The sequence below is a fragment of the Lissotriton helveticus genome, chromosome 3_1, assembly GCF_964261635.1.
Source record: "Lissotriton helveticus chromosome 3_1, aLisHel1.1, whole genome shotgun sequence".
Lineage (NCBI taxonomy): Eukaryota > Metazoa > Chordata > Amphibia > Caudata > Salamandridae > Lissotriton > Lissotriton helveticus.
Window position 1 is genome coordinate 586486686 of NC_136061.1, and position 25404 is coordinate 586512089.

At 46.4% G+C, this 25404-nt stretch overlaps 1 protein-coding gene across 4 annotated transcripts in view; it reads left to right on the forward strand.

Annotated features, from left to right (window-relative positions):
- MAP2 (microtubule associated protein 2) overlaps positions 1 to 25404 on the forward strand; it is a 1143712-nt gene that overhangs the window by 921665 nt on the left and 196643 nt on the right. For 3 of the 4 annotated variants that reach the window (XM_078680559.1, XM_078680562.1, XM_078680560.1), the window contains one exon: positions 15708 to 15769. In XM_078680559.1, the coding sequence (XP_078536685.1) occupies positions 15708 to 15769 (62 nt within the window). The remainder of the gene's footprint in view (positions 1 to 15707; positions 15770 to 25404) is intronic. The other variant, XM_078680563.1, reaches the window with a different exon arrangement.

Genomic DNA, 25404 nt, shown 5'->3' on the forward strand with positions numbered 1-25404 from the left:
CACATTTGATGTATCACTTTGTGAAGGTCATGGAGGGGTTGCTGGCAACATAGCCAAGTTAAACATTTTTTCTTGGAAAGAATGCTAATATACACCTATCTGGGAATCAACCGCTACAGGTATCACTGCTGACTTGCCAGAATTTTTCCTAAGAGCATGTGCTGAGTGACTGGGTCCTATTTAATCCCGTAGGTACTACATCTGTGTATCAGTTGTGCTACAGACTGATTTGCATACGGCCATGTCTGAACTGGGGTGGCAGAGTGGGCAAAAGAACAGTGATGGATTAAACCCAGATCTGTTGACTGGGTGTGAGTGTTTGATTGGTTCAGATGCTCAGTCCATCACCACCCCCTTTTGTACCGCTTTGTTCGCCATAAGTTGGCAGGGTATGCTCAGACGTGAGTCCCTGCTCACTTTGCCACTGGATTCAAGCAAGCCTGGCTGAAGACGGCTGAAATGCCAGAAACCGGTCCTAGGAAGCTTGTTTCCCGTCCAGGGAAGGCATGGCTTGGCAGTTCGGGCTGGACTGTTCCCATGAGGCACAGGGTCAGACTGATTTGCATATGGCCATGTCTGAACTGGGGTGGCAGAGTGGTATAAAAGAACGGTGATGGATTAAACCCAGATCTGTTGACTGGGTGTGAGTGTTTGATTGGTTCAGATGCTCCGTCCATCACCACCCCCTTTTGTACAGCTTTTTCTCATGGATACATCTGCCAGTGGATTCCTCACCTTGTGAATATCCTCCTGCGTCAGCAACGTTCGGAAAATTCTTTGCAGCTCGCTGGCGTGGAAGACGTCACAGGAACGCACAACATCGCTCGCGGCTCCGCTGATGTCACCGACTCCATAATAGGCCTACGCCGGCGTGATGACATCAGTTCCCTTTTTTCCGCGTCGTCGACGCTAACGGTTTCGGGGAACCTCTGTAGCTGTTGGTAACTTTGTTACTGTTTTTCTCTGTTTGGCTTCTTGCTTCTTTCTTCTTTGTTTCTCGCTGAAGATGTCATCTAAGAAGACCGGGTTCAAGCCTTGTGGGGAGTGCGGCAAGATGATGTCGATTACGGACCTGCATGAAGATTGTATCTGGTGCCTGAGTTCGGACCACGATGTCAAAGGCTGTTCTTTTGTGTAAGAAGATGAACCTGAAGGCTCTTCGAGAGAAGGAAGCGAAACTTCTGGTGGCGAAGTTGAAAGGTAGAAAAGAGAAGAAGACTTCGAGATCGCGTTCGAGTAGGGCGAGGTCGAAGGTGAGGTCGAAGTCGAGGTCGAGGTCCCGCACGGCATAGCCTTTGAAGTTGTCTTCTGGTCATGCTTCGAGGTCAGTGAAGAAAAAGCATAAGAAGCGAAGGCATGGATCTTGTCATCACTCCGGTAAGGACTCGGAGTCGAGGCCGAAGTCGCCTATGAGGAGGCATAGAAAAGATAAGTTGTCTCCTTCGATTGGTGTTCCAGAAGGTGAGGCTTCGCCCTTGGAGTCGCCGGTGCATTCGCCACTCCGGTGTTGGTTCCCTCAAGGGCACCGTCCCCGGCTTGAAAAGAAGAAGAGGCTCCGTTACAAGAGGGCTCGGTGACTCCAGTCAATCCACCTGTGGAAGAGGAGGCGAATCCGGAACCTCTGAGAGGGCTTCCTATGGGTTCTTACCCGCCCTTCCCAGCTCCAGGTCAAGACCATACTTCGTTTTTAAATGCGATGTATGGAGTCTACTCGAGAGCTTTGTACCCCTCTGGTGCACCTTCGAGTCCCATGGGTCCTTTGGCATATAGTTTAGGAGTTCCCCACTCCTATGCTCCAGCTCCTTTTATGCCATTTATGCCGGCGCAGTCTTCGCCTTGGCATTTCTCGGCACCGCCGAAGTAGTCAACGCCAATTCCATTGACGCTGGCTCCGACTCGACCTCGTGAGCAGCAGATTGGGCTTCCGGATCCGATCTCGACGCCGGCTCCGGCTCTGTCGGAGTCGGTCACGGATCCGACGGCTTGGCTCGTGAAGGAAAGATCGAGGCGGGAAGCTCAGTGTCTTATAGAGGAGCAGAGATATAGAGAGCCTGAGGCTGAGATGGAAGAAGGTGAGCTTCAGGAGGATTTGAGGGAAGCTAGTGGCTTAGAGCTTTCCTTCTGAATGGGAGCTGTCCTCTGTTTTTGATGCCCCTTCAAAGGACGTTGCACCATACCATGTGGTCATTAAAAAAGCTGCGGCTCTTTTAAATTTGACTTTGCCTACAGCTGAATTCAAGGCTAATATATTGACTGAGGTTCTTCATTCCCCATCTTCGGTTGTAGAACCATTGCTTCCTTTTAATGAGGCTTTGACTGAGCCTATATTGAAGGTTTGAACAGGCCTATTACAGCTCCTGCAGTGGCTAAGGGTGTTGCAAGGAGGTATAGGGTAGCTCCTGGTGATCCTGAGTTTCTATCCTCGCATCCTTTGCCTGAAAGTCTGGTTATACAGGCCGCCTGTTCGAAGAAGTCTGTTGGTGCTTTCCCTCAAGTGCCTGGGGATAAGGAGTCCAAGAAACAGAATCAGACTGCGAAGAAGTTTTTCTCTTCTGCGAGTATGGCTCTAAAATCGACCAATGCCACGTCTCTTGGGAAGATATATACATGCTCTCATGGACTCTGTACGGCAGTTGGCTCCAAAGATTCCTGAGGACAGCAGGAAGGATTTTGATGAGGTGTTGGCTGATACACAGGCGGCTGCACGTCAAGTGATTCAAAGTGGACTTGACACTGCTGATTCAGTTGCTCGCATTATGGGAACTTCTGTTGCCTCTAGAAGGGCTGCTTGGCTGAAGTCATCTGACTTTTCTGCGGACGTTCAGGCAGCCTTGTTGGATTTGCCATTTGATGGTACTGGATTATTTGGCAAAAAAGCTGATGCAGATTTAGAAAGATTTAAGGACAGTAGGGCTACTGTCAGATCTTTGGGGCTGCAGTCCAGAGGCTCTGCGACTAATAGGTATAGAGGTTTTGGGCATTCGTCCTTTCAACCCTACCGTCAAGTTCAACAGCAGCAGCAACAGCAAAATCCACTATATAAATCCTACAGGGGCAGACAAAGAGCTCGTCCTCAAGGACGTCAAGCCTCCTCCTCCTCTACCTCCTCCTCTTCCCAACCCCCTCCATCATCAGCAAAGCAGCCCTAGATCCGCCATTCAGGATCATGTGGGTCTTGTGGGGGGACGGCTTACCCATTTTCTATGGCATTGGGAATCGGTTACATCAGATCTTTGGGTTCTCAATCTCGTAGAGAATGGGTATGCTCTTCCCTTTCGGGAATTTCCTCCGGATTACCCTCCTTGCCAAGGTTTTTGCTCGGAGGACCACCTACTTCTCCTGCAGGAGGAGGTCCTGTCACTGTTACGAAATGGTACGATAGAGGTGGTTCCGGAGCAGGAAAAGGGTCAGGGATGCTACTCCTGGTATTTCCTGATTCCCAAGAAGGATGGCAGACTTCGTCCAATCTTGGACCTCAGGATCTTGAACCTTTACCCGAAACAGGAGAAGTTCAAGATGCTCATCCTTGCTCAGGTTCTTCAGGCGCTGCTGGAAGAGGACTGGATGGTGTCGATCGACTTGCAGGATGCGTATTTCTATATCCCCATCCTGAAGTATCTCCGTTTCACGGTGGGATCGCAACATTACCAGTTTGCAGTCCTTCCGTTTGGTTTTACTACTGCACCTCGAGTTTTCACCAAGGTGATGGCTGTGGTGGCAGATATTTCCGAATGTGAATGGACAATAAACTGGCGCACTCACTTGGTGATGTGTCTCCATACCTGTTCTGAGCATTGTGATTAGCTTGCATGTGAGATGACTGCTGTGTCTACAGTGACCCTCTTGAAAGATTCAGCAGCCAGGAAGTAGAGGAACAGCATTATTTTACCATTTGCAAGTATGGCCCAACTGTGTTATAGATTGCATTGTTATGTGGGTATGCTTTGCATGATGTGTGTGAATGGGCGATGTTGTAATAAGTTTCATCTCTTGACCGAGTCCTGATTATTCACTGTTTGCCCCTTGCAATAGTAGGTGTTAGCTACGTATTTTAAGACTAACTGAAAATGTGTTTTATAGAACTTGAAGCTAAAGTTGAAGTTTTTATTTTTAATGTTATTTAATAAAATAAAGAAATACATCTTTTTAGATGCTCAAAAATATTTTTCCATTGATCCTCCTCTTTTCCCTGTGTGGCACTACTATTATTTCCTGCTTCCATTGTTTTCTATGTTAGTGTGTTGCTTATTCAGTGACTGGTCACGTGTAGTGCTTGACATACTCCAACACTTAGCTGGAGTAGGTTGAAACTTGTTTTGTCAGTAGTACTACTTTAGTAGATTTTACCATTTCTGAACCGCAATTGTATTAGTCTTCCGTGAATGTGTTTTAGTATTTGGATGCACCTCACCACTACTCCTTGGCCGTCCCAAATTTACACTTTTGGGTACAGTGACCTGCTACACTTGTGTTAAATATCTCTGCACAAAAGAGAAATGATAGGCTTAGGTGGAGATCTCCCAAGATGTGTGAATGGCATTTTGTGAGTATGTAAAGATTACTACTAACGTGCTACTTCCCATGCTGAAAATGCTTTGTGTATGGGCTCCACTGTTTGTTTTATTTTTTGCTGATTCTGAGTTTTGCCAATTTATTTACCAGGCGGAAGTGACATTGTGTCACCCTAGTTTAGTTTTCAGAAAGACCTATGAGGGTAACACGCATAGACTGCATAGTGTGCCATGAATAAACCATAATAAAATGTAATAATTCGGACTATACTCCAGTGCAGCCACCCTTCCAACCAATGAAATCAACCATGAAGGCATGTCACTGCCACCAGCCTTCAACAAGCAGATCACTCCTTTAGAAATAAACCAAAAAGCTGCTGCTAATTACCCCACAGTTCAAGTAAATGACGTGAATACACGTGCACATTATTTACATATAACCTCCTTACCAGTCACTTGAATTCTGTCAGTTTGTGTGGCTTCCCTTCTCACTAGTCAGTTCGTCCTCTTTGTTTCCTCGGAATACTAACCTCTTGAATAAAAAAATACATGAATGCACTGATTGGGTGATTTGCTTAGCAAGCTCATCATTTATTCATTACAGCAGCGAAATCCTCCCATGAAAAAAACAAGGTATAATACTTTAACATTAAAACAACTGTTCACTAACAGTAAACCTGCCTACTTACTCAATATGCTTTCAAAATATATTGTTTTCTATTTCTTAGTCTACTGGGTACCAGGTGTTAAGCTTTAATGATTACTGCTACTCAGTGCGCATTTTCATGTTTGAAAGAAAGACACGAACTAAAACAAAGGAAACCATGTAAAATTAGGAAACACAAGGCCAGTATTTGATGTTCCGATGGCGCAATGTGCAGCAGCATATTTACAAGGCCACATCATGCCACTTTACTTGGCTTTTCATTGCCTTGTAAATATGTGCCCCTCTTACGCAGAACACTGCATGAAATGAGCATTCCATGGGTGTTGCTGTGGGTTTTCCACGCAACACCCATGAAATCTGAAGCATTCCCAGACTTAAGTGAAATCATAAATCTATAAATGGGTCAGCATCTAACACCACCATAGGGGTGGCGTGAGGGACACACAACGAAGAGAAATGTTTTTTTCTACAGCACACATAGAAAGAGGAAATCCCCTGAATGTAATGATTTTTTGCAGGAAGGTGTGCAAACATAACATAAGTTTAGGATTGAATTTAATGTATTTTATGCATGCCAGAAATTCAGAAAGGGATTCCTGGAAGCATAAACTCATTCCCGAGGTCAGAAATCTCCATCTTGAGTGCAGAGATTTCGGCAGCTATACATGACACTCAAAGAGTGGAGAGTGGGCGTTCTAAGGCGTTGGTTGCCTCGGACACTTGGGAAGCCAACAAACCTGTATGTGTCTGGGCGTTCCCAAACTCCTCTCCTTCCCCTTTTCACCATGGTAGTTTAACACCAGGCTTCAGTAACTGCCCTTCCAAGGTGGGAAGCAAAACGTATCAACCTCTAGTTGCTGGATGATAAGGAAAGGGGTTTTTACTCAGGGAAAAATGCTTTCCCAGCAGAAGAAAGAAAAAGTAGCATTTGCACAGAGGTGTCCATTCATGCTGTGCAGGTACTTCGGAATGGAGAACTTCGGTCATAGTGAATACGAGCTCCTACGAAGTCTCATGAGATTTCCAGGAGCATGCATAATGGACAGCGTTACAGGTGTACTCCTGGGTATGCATGTGAATTTCCTGAAAGCACCCGTGCGTAGGTTTATGACCTTTATGTAAGCCGTGCCCTATGTCTTACCTGACAGGGTTGTGCTTCACAACTGCAGTCTATTATTTCCGTAGTATGTTGCTCTCTAAGTAAATCGCAGATTTGTCCCCAGTGAAATACATTGGAAACAACAAAAAAGTTGTTACACACTTAAAAAACCCTGCTCCTAAAAGGCAATTCCTGATCTGGTGACGTCGTATAAAAATGTATGCTCAAACACACTCAATTCAATTCAATTCAAATAGCTTTATTCAACAGATATGTCATAAAAGCACAACATAAACGTTACAACATACACTTTAAAATGCATAAATATTCCAGACCTAAAAACATTTTAAGAAAGTATTAAACATTAGTAGGCGGCCAAATAAAATAGATCTAAAAGACATATAGTTTTTTTTTTTTAAATATACAAGTCTAAAAAATCAACATTGAGCCCCAGAAATTCATAACTCCAGTTCATTACAAGTAATACAGGGTAACTTTAAAGATAATAATCATTTAAATGGTCCTAGGGAAATGCCCTAGATCGAATAGACCAGGCCCAACCCAAGAATTTGGCCATTGCAATTGCTATTGGTAGCGTTGGATCCGTAGTAAGGACTCTCAATGCCTCTTCATGCCTTCTAAAGCCTAATAGCTTGCAAATAGGTTTAACCCACATAGCACGAGGTTTCTTGTATACAGGGCAAAAAAACAACAGATGACTGATAGTTTCTTGTCTATCTTGGCACCTTGGACATGCATTCTCGGTGGCCCCTATCCATTTGCTGGTAAATGTTCTAACAGGAAGGGTACCAACCCTCAGCTGGAAATACAACTTCCTGTCAAATGGTTTCTCGATGGCGTCCCAGAACTGTTCTAATGCAGGCCTTGCCTTAAATTCTAGAAACCGACCTGTCAAATGCTTTTCTGAGCCACTAGAACATACTGAAACCATTATCAAATTGCAGTACATCTCCTTCAGAATCTTCTTTGAGGGAAAAGGAGCATTAAGGGGATCATCCCATAGTTCACTCAGACCCAGGTTCACCAGCAACGACCTGATCTCTCTCAACCATTTAACCTTATGGAAACGGTCTGCATCCATTACATCTTTGAGACCCTTGGCATAATGTGAAAGTTCAGCTGTACACCACAATCTTCGCCAATATAGAAGGGGGCGGAGTTTCGCCAAGTCCATTACTGCTTTCCTACCTAGGTCCAGCAGCAATGGGCGCATCGGTGTACTTTTTGGAACACTAGTAACCTTTAGCAAAAATGAGTTTTAGGCTGCAGATAGGGTGGATTGATTCGTAAACCCCCATAGCTCGGCTCCGTAAAGAACGGAGCTTAGAACTTTCATACCATATATCTCCATCAATGGGGTGATCGGTTTGGAGAAGGAGGATTGGAATTTGGCTGCAAGAATCCCGGCCTGTTGTTTATGCATTAGTGTGGCCACATTGATTTGGTTAGACCCCCCCATATCTGCCTGTAACATAACTCCCAGGTAGGTGAAAGCATTGACTTTTTCAAGGGGAGCATTGTTCATGTATACCTTGCCCCGGAATGACCTATGTTCATTAAAAGACATGAACTTTGTCTTTTCCGTATTGATTACAAGGCCCCAGATGGAACAAAAATCCTCAAACCTACTTAAGGCTTTTTGCAGACCGATGGGGGTTTTGGAGATAATCAAGGTATTGTCCGCAAACATGAGGATAGCTATATGTTCTTCCGCCAGCATAGGGGTGTCGGAAGGGACCACCGAGAGGAAATCGGCCACCCCGTTTACGAAGAGTGAGAATAGGGTAGGTGCGAGCACGCATCCCTGGCACACTCCTCTGTTAACGGTAAATGACTCAGTAACCTCTCCCCTGGTCCCCACCGAACCCGTGCATGGTTACCCTCATGTAAGCAGACGATCAAGGATAACAGTTCAGAGGTCATACCCATCTCACTTAAGACACGCCCCAGCCTGCAACGTGGCACTAGATCGAAGGCTGCCTTCAGATCCACAAATACCGCGTACAAAGCCCCTTTTCCCAAGACAACTGTCTTCCAATAGATATTGATAAAACGCAAGACCTGATCAATGGTGCTTGTGAGCTGCCTGCAGTGGGGTAAGTATTTGCTCAGATTCCATATATGACTGTATTTTTTGCAAGATCAGTCTACCCATAATCTTTTGAATGGAATCGAAAGGCTAATTGGCCTGTAATTAGCTGCTACAGATTTGTCACCCTTCTTGAATACTGGAATTATCTCCGCCCCTTTCCAGGAAGCCGGGATTGGGGCACCACAGGCAATTGCGTTTGTTAAATGTCTAATATACAAACGCCAGGAAGGCTTATGATTTAAAAATACATCCGCAGGGATGCTATCCATACCAGGAGCACGTCCTGGTGTAATAGTATCTAACGCCCTGTCCACATCCACTAGTGTGAATATCCCACTAGTAAAAAAAGTATAATTGAACGGATCGGTGTTATGTTCATCCTCAAAGGAAGCATACTGGCGTTTGAAGTATTCAACCCATAGATGATGGGCAACATTATTCTGGGGGTTCTGGGCACCCCCCCCTGTCCCACTTATACATATCCCAAAATACCTTTGAATTTCGAGACACGCATGCTTCCTTGAGCTCCTGCCATCTTGTCTGGTCCCAGAGTTTTTTAGCTTCTTTAACTGCCTTTCTATAGGAGACCCTTCGGCTTTCTTGTTCCTGCCTTTCTTAATATTTGCAGGTTTACAGAAAAATAGCTTTAGTCACTCAAAGAGCATGGTGTGCGTCTCTGTAACATGGGACAGCGAGATCTGGCTTCCCTCAGTAGTTCCCCAAACCTCTAATACCCTGTCTACCTCATTATTCATGGCTAGCAATATTTCTGGAGAATCTGAAACGTTTCTCCATTTCAGATGGCGAGTGTCATTAGTCAGTGCCAAATCACTAGCCCCTAGATCAACCCTAGTGGATGAAACTTCTTCAAACAGCCCAGCCATTGTGACGACAAGTGGGTTATGATCGCTTTCAGCTCGAGTAATAACGACCATATCCCTTAAAAACTGCCACAATGATAAACTTACTTAATGTAATCAATACAGCTAGACCTTAGCCCGTTGTTAAAAGTGTCGACCCCCATCTTATCGGACAATGTTCGCCCATTTATGGCCCTCATCTGGTGACCTATACACATCCCCTTCATTTGAATGGCCCCTTCTGACCATTTTTTAATTGGCTCAATCTCAAGAATAGGTATACCCCATTTTGCATCTTCATCCTCCGTGAGGCACTGGTCCTCAAGCCCTAGAGGTTCAAACGTAGTGTTGAAGTCCCCCGCGACTATTGGACCAGTGTTCCTCGGCATACCATCCAACAACCTCTCCAGGTCAGCTACAACATCCGAACGTCGCCCGCCAGTGAGGCCTCATGCATAGACGTTAAAGATATACAAACTAGGACCCTGCTCTGGGATGATTTTTATTGCAAGAATGTCAATATTATTTGTGGGTATTTGGGATACTTTACACTGCAATGCCTGCCGTATCCAAACCACCAGACCCCCCATTGCACGCTTGTTTTACTGCCGGAACCTGAAAAGTAAGATACCCTGGACGAAACACGGGCTCTACCGCCCATGTCTCTTGAAAGAGACATATCTCATGGGCTTCGATGATGTCTGACCATTCAGGAAGTGCTAGTTTGGAGTCCAGCCCTGCGATATTCCAGGATAGAAATGACACAGTAGTAGACCTATGGGTACAGAAATCCACTATCAGAGGAAAGTCATCCTGGACAGGGGGTGAACCAGGAACCGTAGTCGACCCTGTGTTCGGTAGCAAATCATTAGCCCCATGCCCACCAGGGGGTTTTAAACTACCATCAACAGGAATTTTTTCTACATTCTCTGTGCAGGATGAAATCCTGCTAGTTGGGGGATTAATTAAGCTAGGATCACCGTAATCCAAATCAATCAATCTTTGACCAACATTAGGGGGGATAACAGCTTTCGGGGCACATAATGGAACTTGGTGTCTGAGAGTGCTTTCATGTCAATCGCACTCCTCTAGACCATATAAAACTTCGTACCTATTCCCTGTGCAGACACCAAAACCACCCCAGGGCCTTTGGACAAACCCACTCCTTCCTACCTGGGCATTCGAAGAACCTGGGAAAGTTGCTGGATAAAAATATGTTAGAGGGAGTGATTTAATAAGGGAGTCTGTACCTTGATATTCCCAGCCGCATATGTGCTCAACAGCTCTGGTATTCCTGAAATTGATGATAATACTATCACCCCTAATAGTTTTATGTCTTGACCCCACCCAATCCACTCTTCTTGCGAATAGGATTTCAGCCGACACCCCAGAGGGTAAACCAGTGGATACACTTGTTTTTCAGGTCTGTATAATTCTCCCGTTGACCCGATCTCAGTGGTGGAACCCCCGACAAGATACACACATATGGTGCGGAGGCCGGGGGGAGATCTATACATGGTAGACAGTCTGGAGGTGAGTCATTGGCTGCCCTATTACTACAGCCTGGGTGTTAGGTCCCTAGATTAGAACCACCCTCCCCTGCTCCCTTACCACCCGGTGGCCGCACACCGTTAACACCACACAAGCTTGTCTGAGGAGTAGAATCACTAGCAGTCGTGGTGAGAATACTTTTCTGTGCCACTACCTGTGTTAACTGAGTTTGGGGGTTAGAACTTAAAATAACCTCAGGGACACCCCCAGCCCCGTACCCACTCCCTGTACTGACCACAGTCCCAGGCCTACTAATGTCTTTGGCCGAGTCTCTTTTCAATGGAGTCCAGTCTATTATAAATGGGAATACAGGACCTATAAAAAAGCTGCTCAAGTTTGTCCCACATTTCCTGGGTTCATTCCAATGGCGTGTCCATCCCAGGTGGCGTCACCAGATCCACCGCTGCTGCCGTCGGTGAAAACACCTCAATACTGTTATTTAAAGATGTCGATATGACCCCTGGAGTTTCAGCAAGAGCGTTTGGCTTCTTAATTTTTGCTCTTCTACCCTTATGGGCTGCACCCCCATGCTTCCTTTTAGAAACCGGTATTGGTTGCACAGATTTTACACCACGTGTGGGACGGGACCTTACTGTACTCTCTGCATGATCGTACGAGACGCTGCATTCTGCGGAACCAGAACGAACATCCGGCATGTTGCCTTGGGTAAAGCATGAATGAACACTCTCCTTATGGGCTGTATGGACTAGAACGGAATGAGCCCCGTAATCCACCCCGGCGCCTTCACTTAAGGGAGCATCAGAGCCTGGGATGGTAGTAGGGGACACCACCCTTGCCAGCCTGCCTATTGAGGACCTTTTATTAAAAGCAGGGTCCAATGACAGTCTTTTTTCTGTACGGTCAATTTCATGAGCTAAGATTGCAGAGGCCCGTACAATAAATTGGTCCAGCGTTCTCGTAATAGTACCAGTAGGAGCCGTTTTCCCGCCCTTCGCTGCCTTTAGCGACATTTTAACAGTGAGTATAGACTTGGTACAGTTAATGATCCAATGAATAAGCCCTCGAGAGGCCGACAGCCAGTGAACAAGTTACAAATCCGAGGAGGGCCCCCAATGACGGGTACGTACTAACCTTTGGCAAGGCGGTGCTTGAGGGTGGCCCCGTCCCGTCCTCGAGCCGTTCTCGAACGGGCTCAAACGGGCCTGCCCTTGGCCCGGGCTTTGTCCGGCTCGTCCCGCGGGCGTCCCACGACGCGGAGGGCTGCGTGCCAATTGGGCGCGCCGCCGTTGAGGGTGCCGGGGATTGTATTCCCGGGGCGGCGGCGGCGCTGGTGGTGGCGTCCGGTGGTGGCGGTGGTATGGCAACCGCCCTGCTGCTCTTCTTGTGGCGGTATGACTCTCGGCGGTGTCGGCAAGGGGCTCTTTGCTCCCTCAATGTAAGCTCCCAAACACACTCATTATCTGTCTCTCTCCTGCACTCTCTTTCTTTTTCTCTATTTTCTCTATCTTCCTCTGTGTTTCACTCTATCTCTTTCGTCGTTTCTTTATTTCTTCTCTTTGTCGGATGTAATTTGTAACGTTCCTCCTTGCTTCCTTTTTCTCTTGCTGGGTGATATTCAATTTATTCTGATAGGGCAAGTGGTGAATATTTCAATGTCAAATAACTAATCACGAACGATGCACTTCCGGCATTCTACCACTAGAGCTGTTAGGATTGTTGTGCTTTTCAATGCACCAAAGTGTTCACCCAATCAAGGCAGGTTTTATGAACTAATTTATGCATACTCGGGTGAATCAACCAAAGAAGGTTTTGACTGAAAGTGTGGATGGAGGTCTTATGATTCGTTCTTGCTTTACAAAGTGAACAAATTCGGCCCACACGCACTAGACATCAAATGTATGGCCAAACAAAAACAATCTGAAAGTTAGTTATTCAGTTGATGATACTTCAGGTATTCCTTTCAAGTGAGCTAGTATGGCAAACACCTATTTCTCCCCCCAAAAAGTGTAATAAACCATAATTGAGCAATCTGGCAGCCCCTCTCCAGGTGAATACCCACAGCGTAATGGGTGGCAGTTATCTGGACCATCTGAATATCAAAACACAGGTGGATAAATCCGGCTCTTGTCAATAATGACCCATTCTTCTCCTCATACCTCTTCAACTTCTTGATTGGTAGGCCGGCCTTTCTCTACAACATGTCTCATTAACGGGACAGCGTCTAAAGCACATTTTATACCTGCACATATAGAATCGCATTCCTTTCCCGGAATTCATACACTTATCTCACACAGCATTCTGGGTTGTCCCACTTTGCCCATGAATCAGTACGTTTGAATAATTCTCAATATATTGAAGGGGGAAATGAAAAGTTAAGATCCTCTGATTGGTATTTTTCTTTGCCTGGCTCTCACAACAGATGCCTCGTGATCTATCTAGTGGTGCCCCCACCACTCTCTGACAAGAATATTTTTAAAGCATTTCAAAGGTTTTGATTGGTCATGGCAGAGATCAAATTTTAAAAATGTGTTACAGGAGCTGTCACTTTGACCATTCCTTTGTCCTCTACCACTGGCCAGGGAAGCAGGAAATGTAATATCATGGTTTTGAACTGAAAGAATCTATGGTTTCATGCACATGGGTGTGCAGACCCTTTTTGGAAATCATACAATATGCTTGGAAAGAACAAGAAAATTAATTTGATTTCCCAGCAATACTCCTTAAAAAAGTAGTGAGCCAGGATGTAAATCTCAAACCCTAATTGTTTCCTGTCTTCATCTAACCCAAAAAGTATTTTTGGCTTTGGATAGATCTGGCTCTCAGCCCTTCTAAAACTGATAATGTTCCTACCATGTTCTACAATTCTCTGTTCATTCCAGGGTACAGAGTAAGAAGACACTTACAATGAATGGATAAGTCCAGCTATATTTTGCCCACGTTTTGAGTACATAATAACTCTAGGGCATTGACAGCTGTTTTCATAAAGAGTTACAATAAAAGGAATGAGGAATACCCTAGGAAGCAATTTTTGGTAACAACGAATAATTCCTTTATCATTAATATTTGACCTCTTCTAGAGGGATGATCCAACCTATGTAGGTCAGCAAGGCAGGACTGAGCACATAAACAGAGTGACTGGCTGTGGTACCAGACAGTCCACTGTGACCTCACTGCCTGAATGTCAGGGGCAACAGCAGCTTCAGTTCAACCTAGGGAATTTAGGCCACAGATTTGTTTGTTCTTTTAGTGGCTATTATGCCCTTTCCAGTTACTGGCGAAGGGACTGCCCAAGGAACCCTGCGGTAGAGCTTCAATGAATTTCTGTGACACCATGATCAAGATATTCTGTTCCAACAATGGTGTTGTGCTCCTTTCAGGTGAGTCACATTTCTGCAGCTGTTTACGGTAGCACTTGGAGCCATAGGCAAGGGCATGAGTACTATGCAAGTGGGAAATAAAAACCAAATGGCTGCTCTGTTTGTCGTGGAGAAGGAAAATGTCTTCTCAACAGAAGAGTGGCCCTCTTTTTGGCAGAATGGCAGAACAAGTTGTTAGGCAACAGGGAATTCTTACTTCCCTCTGGAGCCCCACCAATTCAGAAGATATATATGCAGACTACAGCAAACAATGTGGCTGAACAAATGCAAGAGTTGGTGCTGTTCGGTTTATGTGTCAAAGGATTCTTTAAATGCAATTTAAAAGTAATATTTTCTCGCCTTCCTTGCTCTGTCTCACCCGCGGTGCCCTCCAGCACTAGCTTTGCAAGAACGAATGAACCGGCAGGACTGTGGCTTGAATTGAGCTTTCGGGATGTCCTCTGAGTGCAATTCCCCTGCAGTGATTAAAGTGAATGAATAGCTCCTGTACTTCAGAAATGTAACTTTTATGATGCTGTAGCATTGTGTTTGTTGCGAGTTTATTGGACCAACAGAGACTACGAAGAGGGTATAACACTCTACTAAGACCACACAGGCGCCTACTTCAGATGTTTACAGTATGTAAATAGGAATTGATGTTTAAGGACATGCTTTGGTTCGCTGTACGACCGACCAGAGGTTGGTTTTTAAAAGCAATGCAATGAGAGGAATTAATCCCAAGGAAAGAAAAACACAGGGTTCAACTAACTCCATATGTCTAATGAGAGATAAGGGGTTTCTTCTAGTAAGGGAACATCGTTCAATCAGCCAGTGTTTAGAGCTAAGAGACATTGTGTTAAAATATATTGTTTCACTATTTAAATGACGGCAAAGTAAACACCAGACCGGTTACAAGTGTATGACAAACATATTGCAGCGAAATAAAGTTACACTCTGCAAAGTGACTTATTATACTAGATCATTATTTATTCGTATGTTCGTTGTAATTAGGAACTTTCAATATCAATATATAATGGGGATGGGTAAGTTGGGTGTTTGTAATTGGGTGGTGGAGGAGAGGGGAGTGTGGTGCTTGGTCCATCTCAGGTGTGTCTTTCGGGCATATCTTTCATTCTGTGATATCTAAAGCCATACCATCCTTGTACTTGTGATATTTTTGGTTAGCATAGGGACAGAACCTATGCTGGTTGATGCACAATAACACAGTTGGTATTATCCCTTCCAGGCAGGTTATGTTTAAAATGGGGTGGGCGTTGGAAGAGTTCAGAAGGCAGTCTTTTTCAAAACCCGATTAGAGAGGTATCAGATTTCTTATTTAGTGGGAAGTAAATAAATCCTTACCAATGCTGCCAGCTGGCTAGCAGAGTACCCTGTTCCCTCTCTGTCGCTGCTTGTATATGTTTGTAAAAGCTAAAAGATCAATGTAATATGTGTCCAGAGCTCCAGAAGACTCTGCCATCGCTGCAGGGCCTGTTCTTGGAATCTGGTTACTTACAAGGCTAATTGCAACTGTCATGCTTACTAACCATCGCCCTTTTTTCATTTTCCCTCTTTCTCCTGTCACTTAGCAGCAGGCGGTGAAACAAATCAAACTCCAAATGCTTTTCGACAAGTGAAGGACAGAATCACAGTGAGTATAGTGTTCCTGTTTTGGCTTCTTGGGATGAGTTGTTAAAAGATATCCTTTGTCAGAGAAGTTGTTTATGAGGTAAACCATTTCACTTAAATGATTTCATACAAATTTATATTCTGCTTTTCATTCCCTGGGGCCAACTTGCTACCGATGCTGTAAAGCTGGAAATCCTTCTGAATCATGTTTGCTTTCTCACTTGGTAATGTTTCTCTTATACTTCTAAAATCGCTGCGGAAGAGTATAAGAGCCTGATTAGGATGGCGGTTGGACTTACGTCCTGCCACCATCTCTTCAGAAACGGGACCGCCCAACTAGCTGTCGGTGGTCCTGCAACCGGTATCATAATGCGACCATCCTCAAGGCGGTCGCAATGTGTATCTTTTGTATTGCAGCGTGTAGTCTGACCGCCATCCCTTCAGAAACGAGACCGCCCAACTAGCTGTCGGTGGTCCCGGAACCGATATCATGATGTGACCACCTTCAAGGCGGTCGCAATGTGTATCTTTTGGATTGCGGCATGTGCTGTGGCCAGCAGCACACGCAGCAGTACAAATTATATACTCTGTAGATATCCCTGCACTGTGTGGCAGGCACCAGGAGGTGCCCCCAGAGCCCATGTAGGTCAAGGCCAGGAAAAAGTGGGGTCCACTATGGGCCCCCAATGTCCCTTTCCGCCTGCTATTTCATGGCGGGTAAACCTCCATGAAACGGCAGGCGGGAAGGGGCATCGTAATCCCTATGGCGGTGCCTGGCTGCCAATGCCACCATTGTAGGGATTGTTGATCCTCCTTGAGCCCGTTGGATATGTGGCAGTCGGTCTCTCCGACCGCCAACCATCTGCCCGCCATCATAATGTGGCTGGTAGTAATGCTGGGTCCGATGACGGTGGCACTGCCATCGACGGGTTGATGGTGGCGGTCCCACCGCTTTGTAATGAGGCCCATGGTTCTTTGAGCCTATAACTAGAAGATTGGTGCAAATCCTTGCCTTCTACTAACTTTGCATCGTGACGAAATTTTGACATTACTCAACTGGCTTCAACACCAGATCTGTGATACCAAACGTGCACCTACAGTGAGGGCAACCACAAGCAAAGATTATTTTATGAAAGACCCAGAGGGCAGTTCACGAGGTGTCACTGCATGTCTCGTCTTGCACTCACCTCCAGACTGCAAATGATAGCAGCACTCTTAAGATGGCCAGCGAAACAGACATGCACATTCTCAAGTGCTCACCACTCCTCCTCCCTGTCCCTACCCTGGCAATAGAGGATTGCCTGGCTCTGCTGCACCCTAGACTCCGCAGCATCCACAGCCAGTGAAAAATAAAAGGATAGTAAAATTGTTTTGTTATCGTTTTATTTTTCATTCTGCTTTAAGTAGTGCAGAGCTTCTCCGCCATTATGGAGGAGCCGCCACTCGGTCCAGTGCAATAAACTACCTCTTCTAGAACACAATAGTTTAAGCTGCTAAAAGGGTTGGGACTGTAGCATAGAGGCGCGTTTTATAATCTATGATAGCTACAGTGTAAAAACAGTAAATGGTGACCCCGGCTTACAAAACACTTAAAAACACGTGCCCCGAATGTTTGGGAAATGCTCCATTTTTTTTGTAAGGTGAGTGGAACAATGAAAATTAAATACTTTGAACATGCTCTTGTGGAACGGGGATTTGTGATTTCCACAGTAGTGGCCGCCCCTAACAAGTGTGGATGAGGGAGAGCGAGCACAGGGAGGTAATAGTAATTAAAAAACTGCAAGGGGATTGCCCTGAGGGCGCAGAAATGATGCTCTGCTCAGGTCATTGAGTCTGTGGGGTTATCCCAGCCTGGTTGCTGAATGCAGCTGGGCTGGAGAAACCAAAGGGCGCATGTGTGTTTTGGTTGGCCTGAGACGGCCCGCAAAACACACATGAGCACTTAGGGAGTGCACAAGCACTCCTCCTCCACCCTCCCAGGCCCCGTCCCTCCATGCACAAGCTGCCTCAGAGCTGGCAAACGAAAAATAAACTGATGCTAGAGCATCGTTTTATTTTTCGTATGGTGGCTCTGCACCAGACAATTGGGCGACGCTCCTCTGCCTTTGTGGAGAAGCCACCACTGGATTTCCATTCCTTCAGGCCTTTGAATGTAGGCGTTCGATCGCTTCTCTAGCAAGCCACCCCCGCCCCCTGCCCCGCTTAGTTCCTATTTACAAGTGCCTTCGGGACAGATATTAGTGACAAACACCATTAGGTTAAACTGGAAGCAAAACAGGAAGTTGCATTTTTAGGTGTAGCTTATTACAAATGCATAAGTATAAGCATATGTGCTTTGGATCTGCCTTCTTCATCCATTGGTTTGTTGAATTCCTTCATGTTTTGCTTACAGCCACAACAGCAAAGGACAATGACTCAGTCCACTCAGCAATTGGCACTTTTTTGCACAGTTAGTCACAGCATACTCTCTGATCGCATGTGCACCTTCGCCTACAATTAAGTGCCCTTCAGTGCAGGGGCAGGTGGGCCAATACTTTAATTTGTCTGTTATTTTCTTTCCTTTGCTTAGTCTTTTTTATAGCTCAATTTTCTGCCTGTTTAAACTATGTCTTCAGGTTGCAGTAAGTCAAAGCTTGGAGTACCTTTTCTTTCATACTAGTGACAGTCATATTTTACTGAGCACTAAAACTAAAAAATACTCTAATGCCTGTTCAATGTATACCTGCCTGCTAGGAAGCATCCACATAGTTCTATTAAGGTTATATATAGAGGTTAATTTCTTTTAATGTAAGTTTTTATTAAAAGCATGTGGCCACCACATTTAGGTGGCAAGATGTTTTCTTTTTTCTTTTTACTTTTGTGTCCCATGAAATGCAACAATACATTTTAAAAAATAAGTTTCACCTGTTTATCAAGGACCGCACCATTAGCTTTGCCAATACTTGTTTTGAATTGTTTTTTAATCAGAGAGGTGGAAACGTTTTGAGCTTCACAGTACTGCTTTCAGTATTTTCTTCATTAACCCTTCGCTGCTGCGGCTATTCCGCCGCAGCGCTAAGGGGGAGGCGGGGCCGCGCTGCGCTCCCGTACTCGTGACGGAACCGCTCCATCACGGCCCTCAGGTGAGCTATGCTTGTGACGGAACGGTTCCGTCACGGCCCCGTCCGCTCTTCAGAACGTCAGCGCAGGCGCGTAATTCGCGCCGCGCAGGCGCGGCGAGCGGGCCGTGACAGAACCGTTCCGTCACCAGCACAGCCCACCCGAGGCTTGTGACGGAACGGTTCCGTCACGAGCATGGGAGGGGTTAATTCATTATACCAGGCTGAATCTATCTTAAAAGAATATTGTTTCACTTTACTATAATTTCAGTCAACATATTTTCAAGCGCACATAAAAAAAACACTTTCAAAACTAACACAGGCCATCAACAGTTCAGACATGACTGTGTAACACAAATAGGTATCCACTTATATCACTCACAACAAGACCTGTTTGAGGGTAACCGGAATTGTGGTTTGTTTTTCAAAACCAAACTCCTGCTTTGGGAGTTTGTTTTTGAAAAGACAAAAGAATTTGGTTCACGGCAGCCTGAAAGATGGGGACTGTGTACTAAGGGCCCGATCTGCGGTGGTGGTCCGACTGCCGGAACCTCAGTGGTCCGACCACCCGATTATGAGTTTGGTGGTCAGACCGCCACTAGCCCGACACAAGACTACCACCACCACTAGGATCCTGGATCACAACGGGACGGCAGTGGGGAAAGTGGTGGTTTTGCGGCAGCAGTGCTGATTCTGGCAGTGAGGTGCTGATCACAATCTGCCTTTCCGCCGTCCTTTTCATGGCGGTAACCACGCCATGAAAAGGTCAGCAGAAAGGCAGGAGAAGGGGACCCAAACAGGGCCCCAGGGTGTTTTAGCCCATGGGGTGTGTGAATGGGGGCACATGTGCTTGCACTGTTGTGCATGTACTGTGTGCAATTCACAACATCGTGCATGGCACATGGTGCACCGACATGTAATTGGCACTGCCACAGCGGCAGCATATGCTTCAGGCTATCCATGATCTGAAGCATGCCGTCGCCGTTGCACCACTCAGACAACACCGCTAGCCCAGCGATGTTGTCATAATCGGGCGGTTGGGAAGCCGCTGGTTAGCGGCATTCTCCCAAATGCCGCAACGGCGGTCCGGCTGTCCGACTGCCAAACTCAAAATCAGGCCCCAAATGTGTACTGCATTCAAAATAACCACTGTAACAGAGGTTCCCCTCTTGTCACCAAGATAACCGCCGGGCGGGACATCTGTAAATATGGTGAGCCGAGTCTGGTTCTAATGTCCTTTGCTATACCCTGACAGTCAATCGGCGTGCAAAATTAGAAATATATACAAGTTTACATTGTGATAAACAAACAAGTGAACTCTCCCTGATTGAGCCTTGCAGAATTACCATGGTGTAACTTAGGTACCCTAAAGATTTATCAAAAACCTTTTCTGATCCCATTATCTACAAGGTACCACGTGAACAATGCACTTGCCAGGAGGCCCTAACTTTCAAAACCAGCAATCACCTCATGTAGGCCTATTGCAAAAACATATGGCTCGCAGTAATAACACAGTAGGCCCACATGCCTTGTCAGGTGTTCACAAACATACATGCATTTGCAATGAAATCGGTCTCGCCTTTGGAAACCTACATGTATTTAGCTTTGCAGCGCATTAACTTGGGTGCTGAAACATCTAATGTTCTTTAACATAGAGGGAAAGTAAGCACCAAACTGCGTGACCCACCAGGTATGGGAACACATGGAGAGAAATATTGCCTTTCAGTGGGAAATGGTATAGTCCAAAGCTCTGTTTTTAATATAAAATCAGGGCCTTTGGTGGTCATATCACTGAAAATACAAGATTTGGAAAAAATATATATTTTTTTGTTGTAACTTTTTATGACATAAAACTGAAAAAACACATCAACAAACAGTCAAGGCAATGTAGCAATAGTACATCCATTAGGCCTGTGCTCAAGGAGGACGGGAGACGCAGGACAACAGGAGAGAAAATTCTTCGAATGCAGATAAGGGGGGGGGGGGTCAAAGGCAAAATTGCATATAAACAGCCCAATGTACCACAGCTAGAAGGAATGCAGGTCAGGGCGATTGAGAAGGACTAGGAATTTCTGCGAGTGGGGGCGTACAGATATCTCCCCAGTATGAGTTCCACTGGTTCCAAATCTTTCCCCATTTCCTGGGCCTGCCTCTTGCTATATACACTGTCTTTTCTCTGAACATGCACCAGTCCACACTCTTTCCACGCAGTCACTGTAGGCGGCCTCGGGGACCCCCACAATTGTGCAATATCTCGTTTGGCAACCATATTGGCAAGAGTCACCCACCGAAGCTGCGACACGTCATAATCGTTCGGACCCCAGACATTTAACAAACATTGCCGGGCTTCTGGCATCACCACAACACCCGTTACTTCACTCATCACATCATGTACACGATGCCAAAAACGCACCACCTCAGGGCACTCCCCTATTATATGGAGATAGGTGCCAAGGAAACCACAACCACGCCTACACAAGCCATCCGTGGAATAGCCCATATGGATCAGACGGGGGCCGGTGACATAGATTCTGTGGAGGATCTTGAGTTGGACCAGACGGAGGCGGGCCGGAATCGCAACCTCCCTGGGAGAGGAGATCGCGGATTGCCAGTCCTCATCATCTAGTTCAATACCATCAGCAATCCAGGTTTCACGAAGGCGATCCAGCAAACTCGATCGGTCATTAATCATCTTTTTATAAAACAATGAGATAGTACTATCCGGCACATGACCATCCAATATACGATCTTCGAGGGGGGAGGATTCTGGAATATCACTACCCACAGGAAACACTGAATTCAAGGCATGGCGTACTTGAACATAACGAAAAATTTCCCTGTCACTCAGTTTATATTCCGCTTGCAAATCCAAAAAGGTCTTCACCCCTCCTTTAACCCAGAGATCACGCACTTTACTAATACCGATCGTGTCCCATTTATCAAATCCCTTCGTCTTCCATAGACAGCCCAATTTTGCGGAGGCATAAAGCGGAGTAGCGCCTGTTAGTCTGTCGCTCCAGCCCATAGCCGCAGTCGCGCTATGCCATACTCGCACGGCTATAGCGGTAGGTCCCGAAAGTTGTGACCGGGAGGATCCAGAGTAAAGCGCCCTATAATAGTCTCCACCCGGGAGCAGCAACCTATCCATTTCAAAGGCCGGATTCAGTGCCGGACCATACATCCCATGGTTGATGGCAGCAAGTTGGGAAGCCCAATAATACCTACGAATATCCGGGAGTGCTATGCCGCCATCATACCAGGGAAGTGTTAATTTTGGAAGAGCGATGCGCGAACGTCCGTCCCATATCAATTGCCTCTGCAACGATTCTACCTCCCGAAAATATTTCGACGGGATCACATCAAAACTATTCTGAAGTGCATATTGAAATCGCGGTAAGGACATCATTTTAAAAAGGGCCGCTCGCCCCAAGGGAGACAACGGTAATCTACGCAAGCGCACTACATCCGAGCGCAACCTTTGGAGTGGGGGGAGTATATTACGTTCGTAGCGAACCTCCGGATCCAGCGAGATAAACACACCCAAGTATTTAAAACCAGACTGTGACAACTGGATGGGGCAGCCCTGCGGTAAACGAGGGACATCACATGCGAGCACGTAGATATAGGATTTCGACCAGTTGATAACGAGGCCCGAGTTCCTCCCGAAGGAGTTAAGCACGTCGAACAATACGTTGAGCAATTTTTGGGGAGATGTGAGGTACAATAAAATATCATCCGCATATAGGGAAATACGATCTTCATTTTCCGGGGTCCAACGTATGCCCTTCAGTGAAGGTTCCCAACGTAGCCAAGCGGCGAGTGGTTCCAACGCAAGAGCAAAGAGAAGCGGGGATAATGGACAGCCCTGCCGCGTGCCCCTCCCGAGAGCAAAAGGCATGGAGACACGACCATTAACCACCACCTGCACCAGTGGCGTTGCATACAGGAGTTTGACCCAACCAATAAAGCCAGCGCCAAATCCAAACTTGGCGAGCGCGGCCCAAAGATACCACCATTCAATTGTGTCAAAGGCCATCGTGGCGTCCAAGGACGCCAAGATGGCGGGTTCACGCAACGTCGGGGCCCTTGCGAGAACACCATGCAAACGTCGTAAATTTAATGCAGTGTTACGATGAGGGATAAAACCCGACTGATCCGGATGGATCAGGTCGCTGATCACCATAATCAGACGATTAGCGAGTAGCTTGGCGAGAATCTTAGGCTCCGCATTTAAAAGCGAAATGGGTCTGTAAGACGAACAGCAATCCCGTGGCTTGCCCTCCTTGTGGATCACCACAATTGTCGCAAGACGCTGATCCCTAGGGAGGGAGCCATTTTCTCGCGCAGCCAAAAACATATCTTGGAGATAGGGAGCCAGGGTATCAGGGCGCAATTTATACAATTCTATAGGAAGACCATTGGGACCCAGAGCCTTGCCAGAACGAATGGAGCGAAGCGCGAGAGCCACCTCATTCACCGAGGGTGCGACATCCAGACAATCCCGATCTGATTCTGACAAACACGGCAGTGCTATATCTTTAAGCAACAATTGAGAATCCTCTTCGGGCCTGTCAGACACCGAGGTATACACCTCTCGGAAATAATCAGCAAAGCATTCAACAATTTCAACAGGGTCCGTTACACGCACACCATCCAATTTCTCAATCACAGGAACCACACGACTCGCTCTCTCCCTTCTGTCCAGCCAGGCAATCAATTTTCCTGCTTTATCGCCCACATCATATAATCATCCCTGCTGTTCCCTACTCATCATCTTGGCCGCATCAGTAACCAAAGTTTTGTATTCCATTTGTTTTAGGTGGAGAATATGCAATGTCTCTCAGCGAAACAGGTGAGGACACAGAACCCACGTTTTCAGCAAAATACAGATCAAATGATTTAATCAATTCAGTGCGAGTTTTGGGGTTAAGAAGATACCAGGGGTTAATCGGGGCCATCCTTCCCTCAGCGCCTGCGTTAAAATTAAAATTAAACCAGATAGGGGAATGGTCTGATATACCCCGAGCCAGGTGTCTAATCTCTCCAATCGAAGGTGACAGGGCAGCCGGTATCAAGATATAATCCAATCTGGAAAGACTACCATGTGCTCCCGAGTGGAAGGTAAATTGAGTCTGCACTGGATGCATAAGCCTCCAACAATCTACAAGCCCCAGTGTTTCCAGAAAGTCACCCAACCAGGATTGCGCAGCAGGAAGGTCTCTGGGCGGATAGCGATCCGCTCTGCCAGAAACGACGGAGTTAAAATCACCACCCAATATCAAAACACCCTCAGGGAGACCTAATACCATCCGCCCCAAGTCAGCAAATGTTGTGGATTGTAGGCCAGGAGGAACATATACCGACACCTCCCACCGCCCAACAAGTGCAACATATCGACACCTGGCATCAAGGACCACATCATCAACCTCGAAGGGGAGGGAAGTCCTAAGCAATATACCCACCCCTCTAGAACTAGATATAAATCCAGAATGGGCAACAAGACGATAACCCCGTCTATTAAGAGCGTAGCAAGTATTCCCAATCAGGTGCGTCTCTTGTAGCAAAACAACGTCAGGGGAGAGGCGCCGCAAAAGCTGCAGAACCATCCCTCTCTTTATCCGATCACCCAACCCATTCACATTCCAGCATAGTACCCTCAACCCCCTACCCCCATCCAGATCCACAATGAACTCCCATCTCAAAACGAGCACCACACCAATGTCAAAAAAAGTGAAAGTTCTTTGCCTTGAAAAAAAAGAAACAAATAACCCCAACACATTTCCCTCCCTCCCCCCAATGTTCCCAACGCAACTCCCCCCCACCCTGCACCCCTGCACAGACTCAGAAGCCACCCCAATTTGCAGTGTGCCTGTCGCCCTAACAATTACAAACAAACAACTAATCTACACAAAGGAACCCCAGAGGAGGAAGGGTCCCGTCAACCCCGCTACCCCCCAGGAAACGAAGGGAATGATCAAAGAAGTCAGTGAGCCGCAGCCGTTCACGGTGAAAAGTATTCCGGACACAGACCCCATAGTCATTCTTGGTCCATTAGGCCCCCCTCAGCGCCACCAGTATGGTCCCGGCCAGCACGGCGAGCCGGTAAAGTGTCCAACCAATCACTCGCTTCCTCAGGCCGGACAAAGAAGAATGTTCGATTGTCGTGTTCAACACGAAGTCGGGCCGGGAACAACATCGCATATTTTAAATCCATGTCTCTAAGCCGCAGTTTTACCCCTTGAAATCCCATTCGTTGCTTCTGGACCGATTGCGAAAAGTCCGGATAAAAGTTCACAGCAGCGCTCTCGAACTGCGTAGGACCGCTTGTCCGTGCCGCCTGCAAGATGGCGTCGCGATCTCTGAAATTGAAGATCCGTGCGATAATCGGACGGGGGGGAAAACCGGGCTTCGCCTGTCCCCCCGGTACCCTGTGTGCACGTTCAATGGCAAAGAATTTGCTAAGGCCCTTGGGTGCAAGATGATTGAGGATAAGGTCCTCCACTCGAAGATCAGTGGAGAGTGAACTAGAGTCTTCCGGGACCCCAATAATACGCACGTT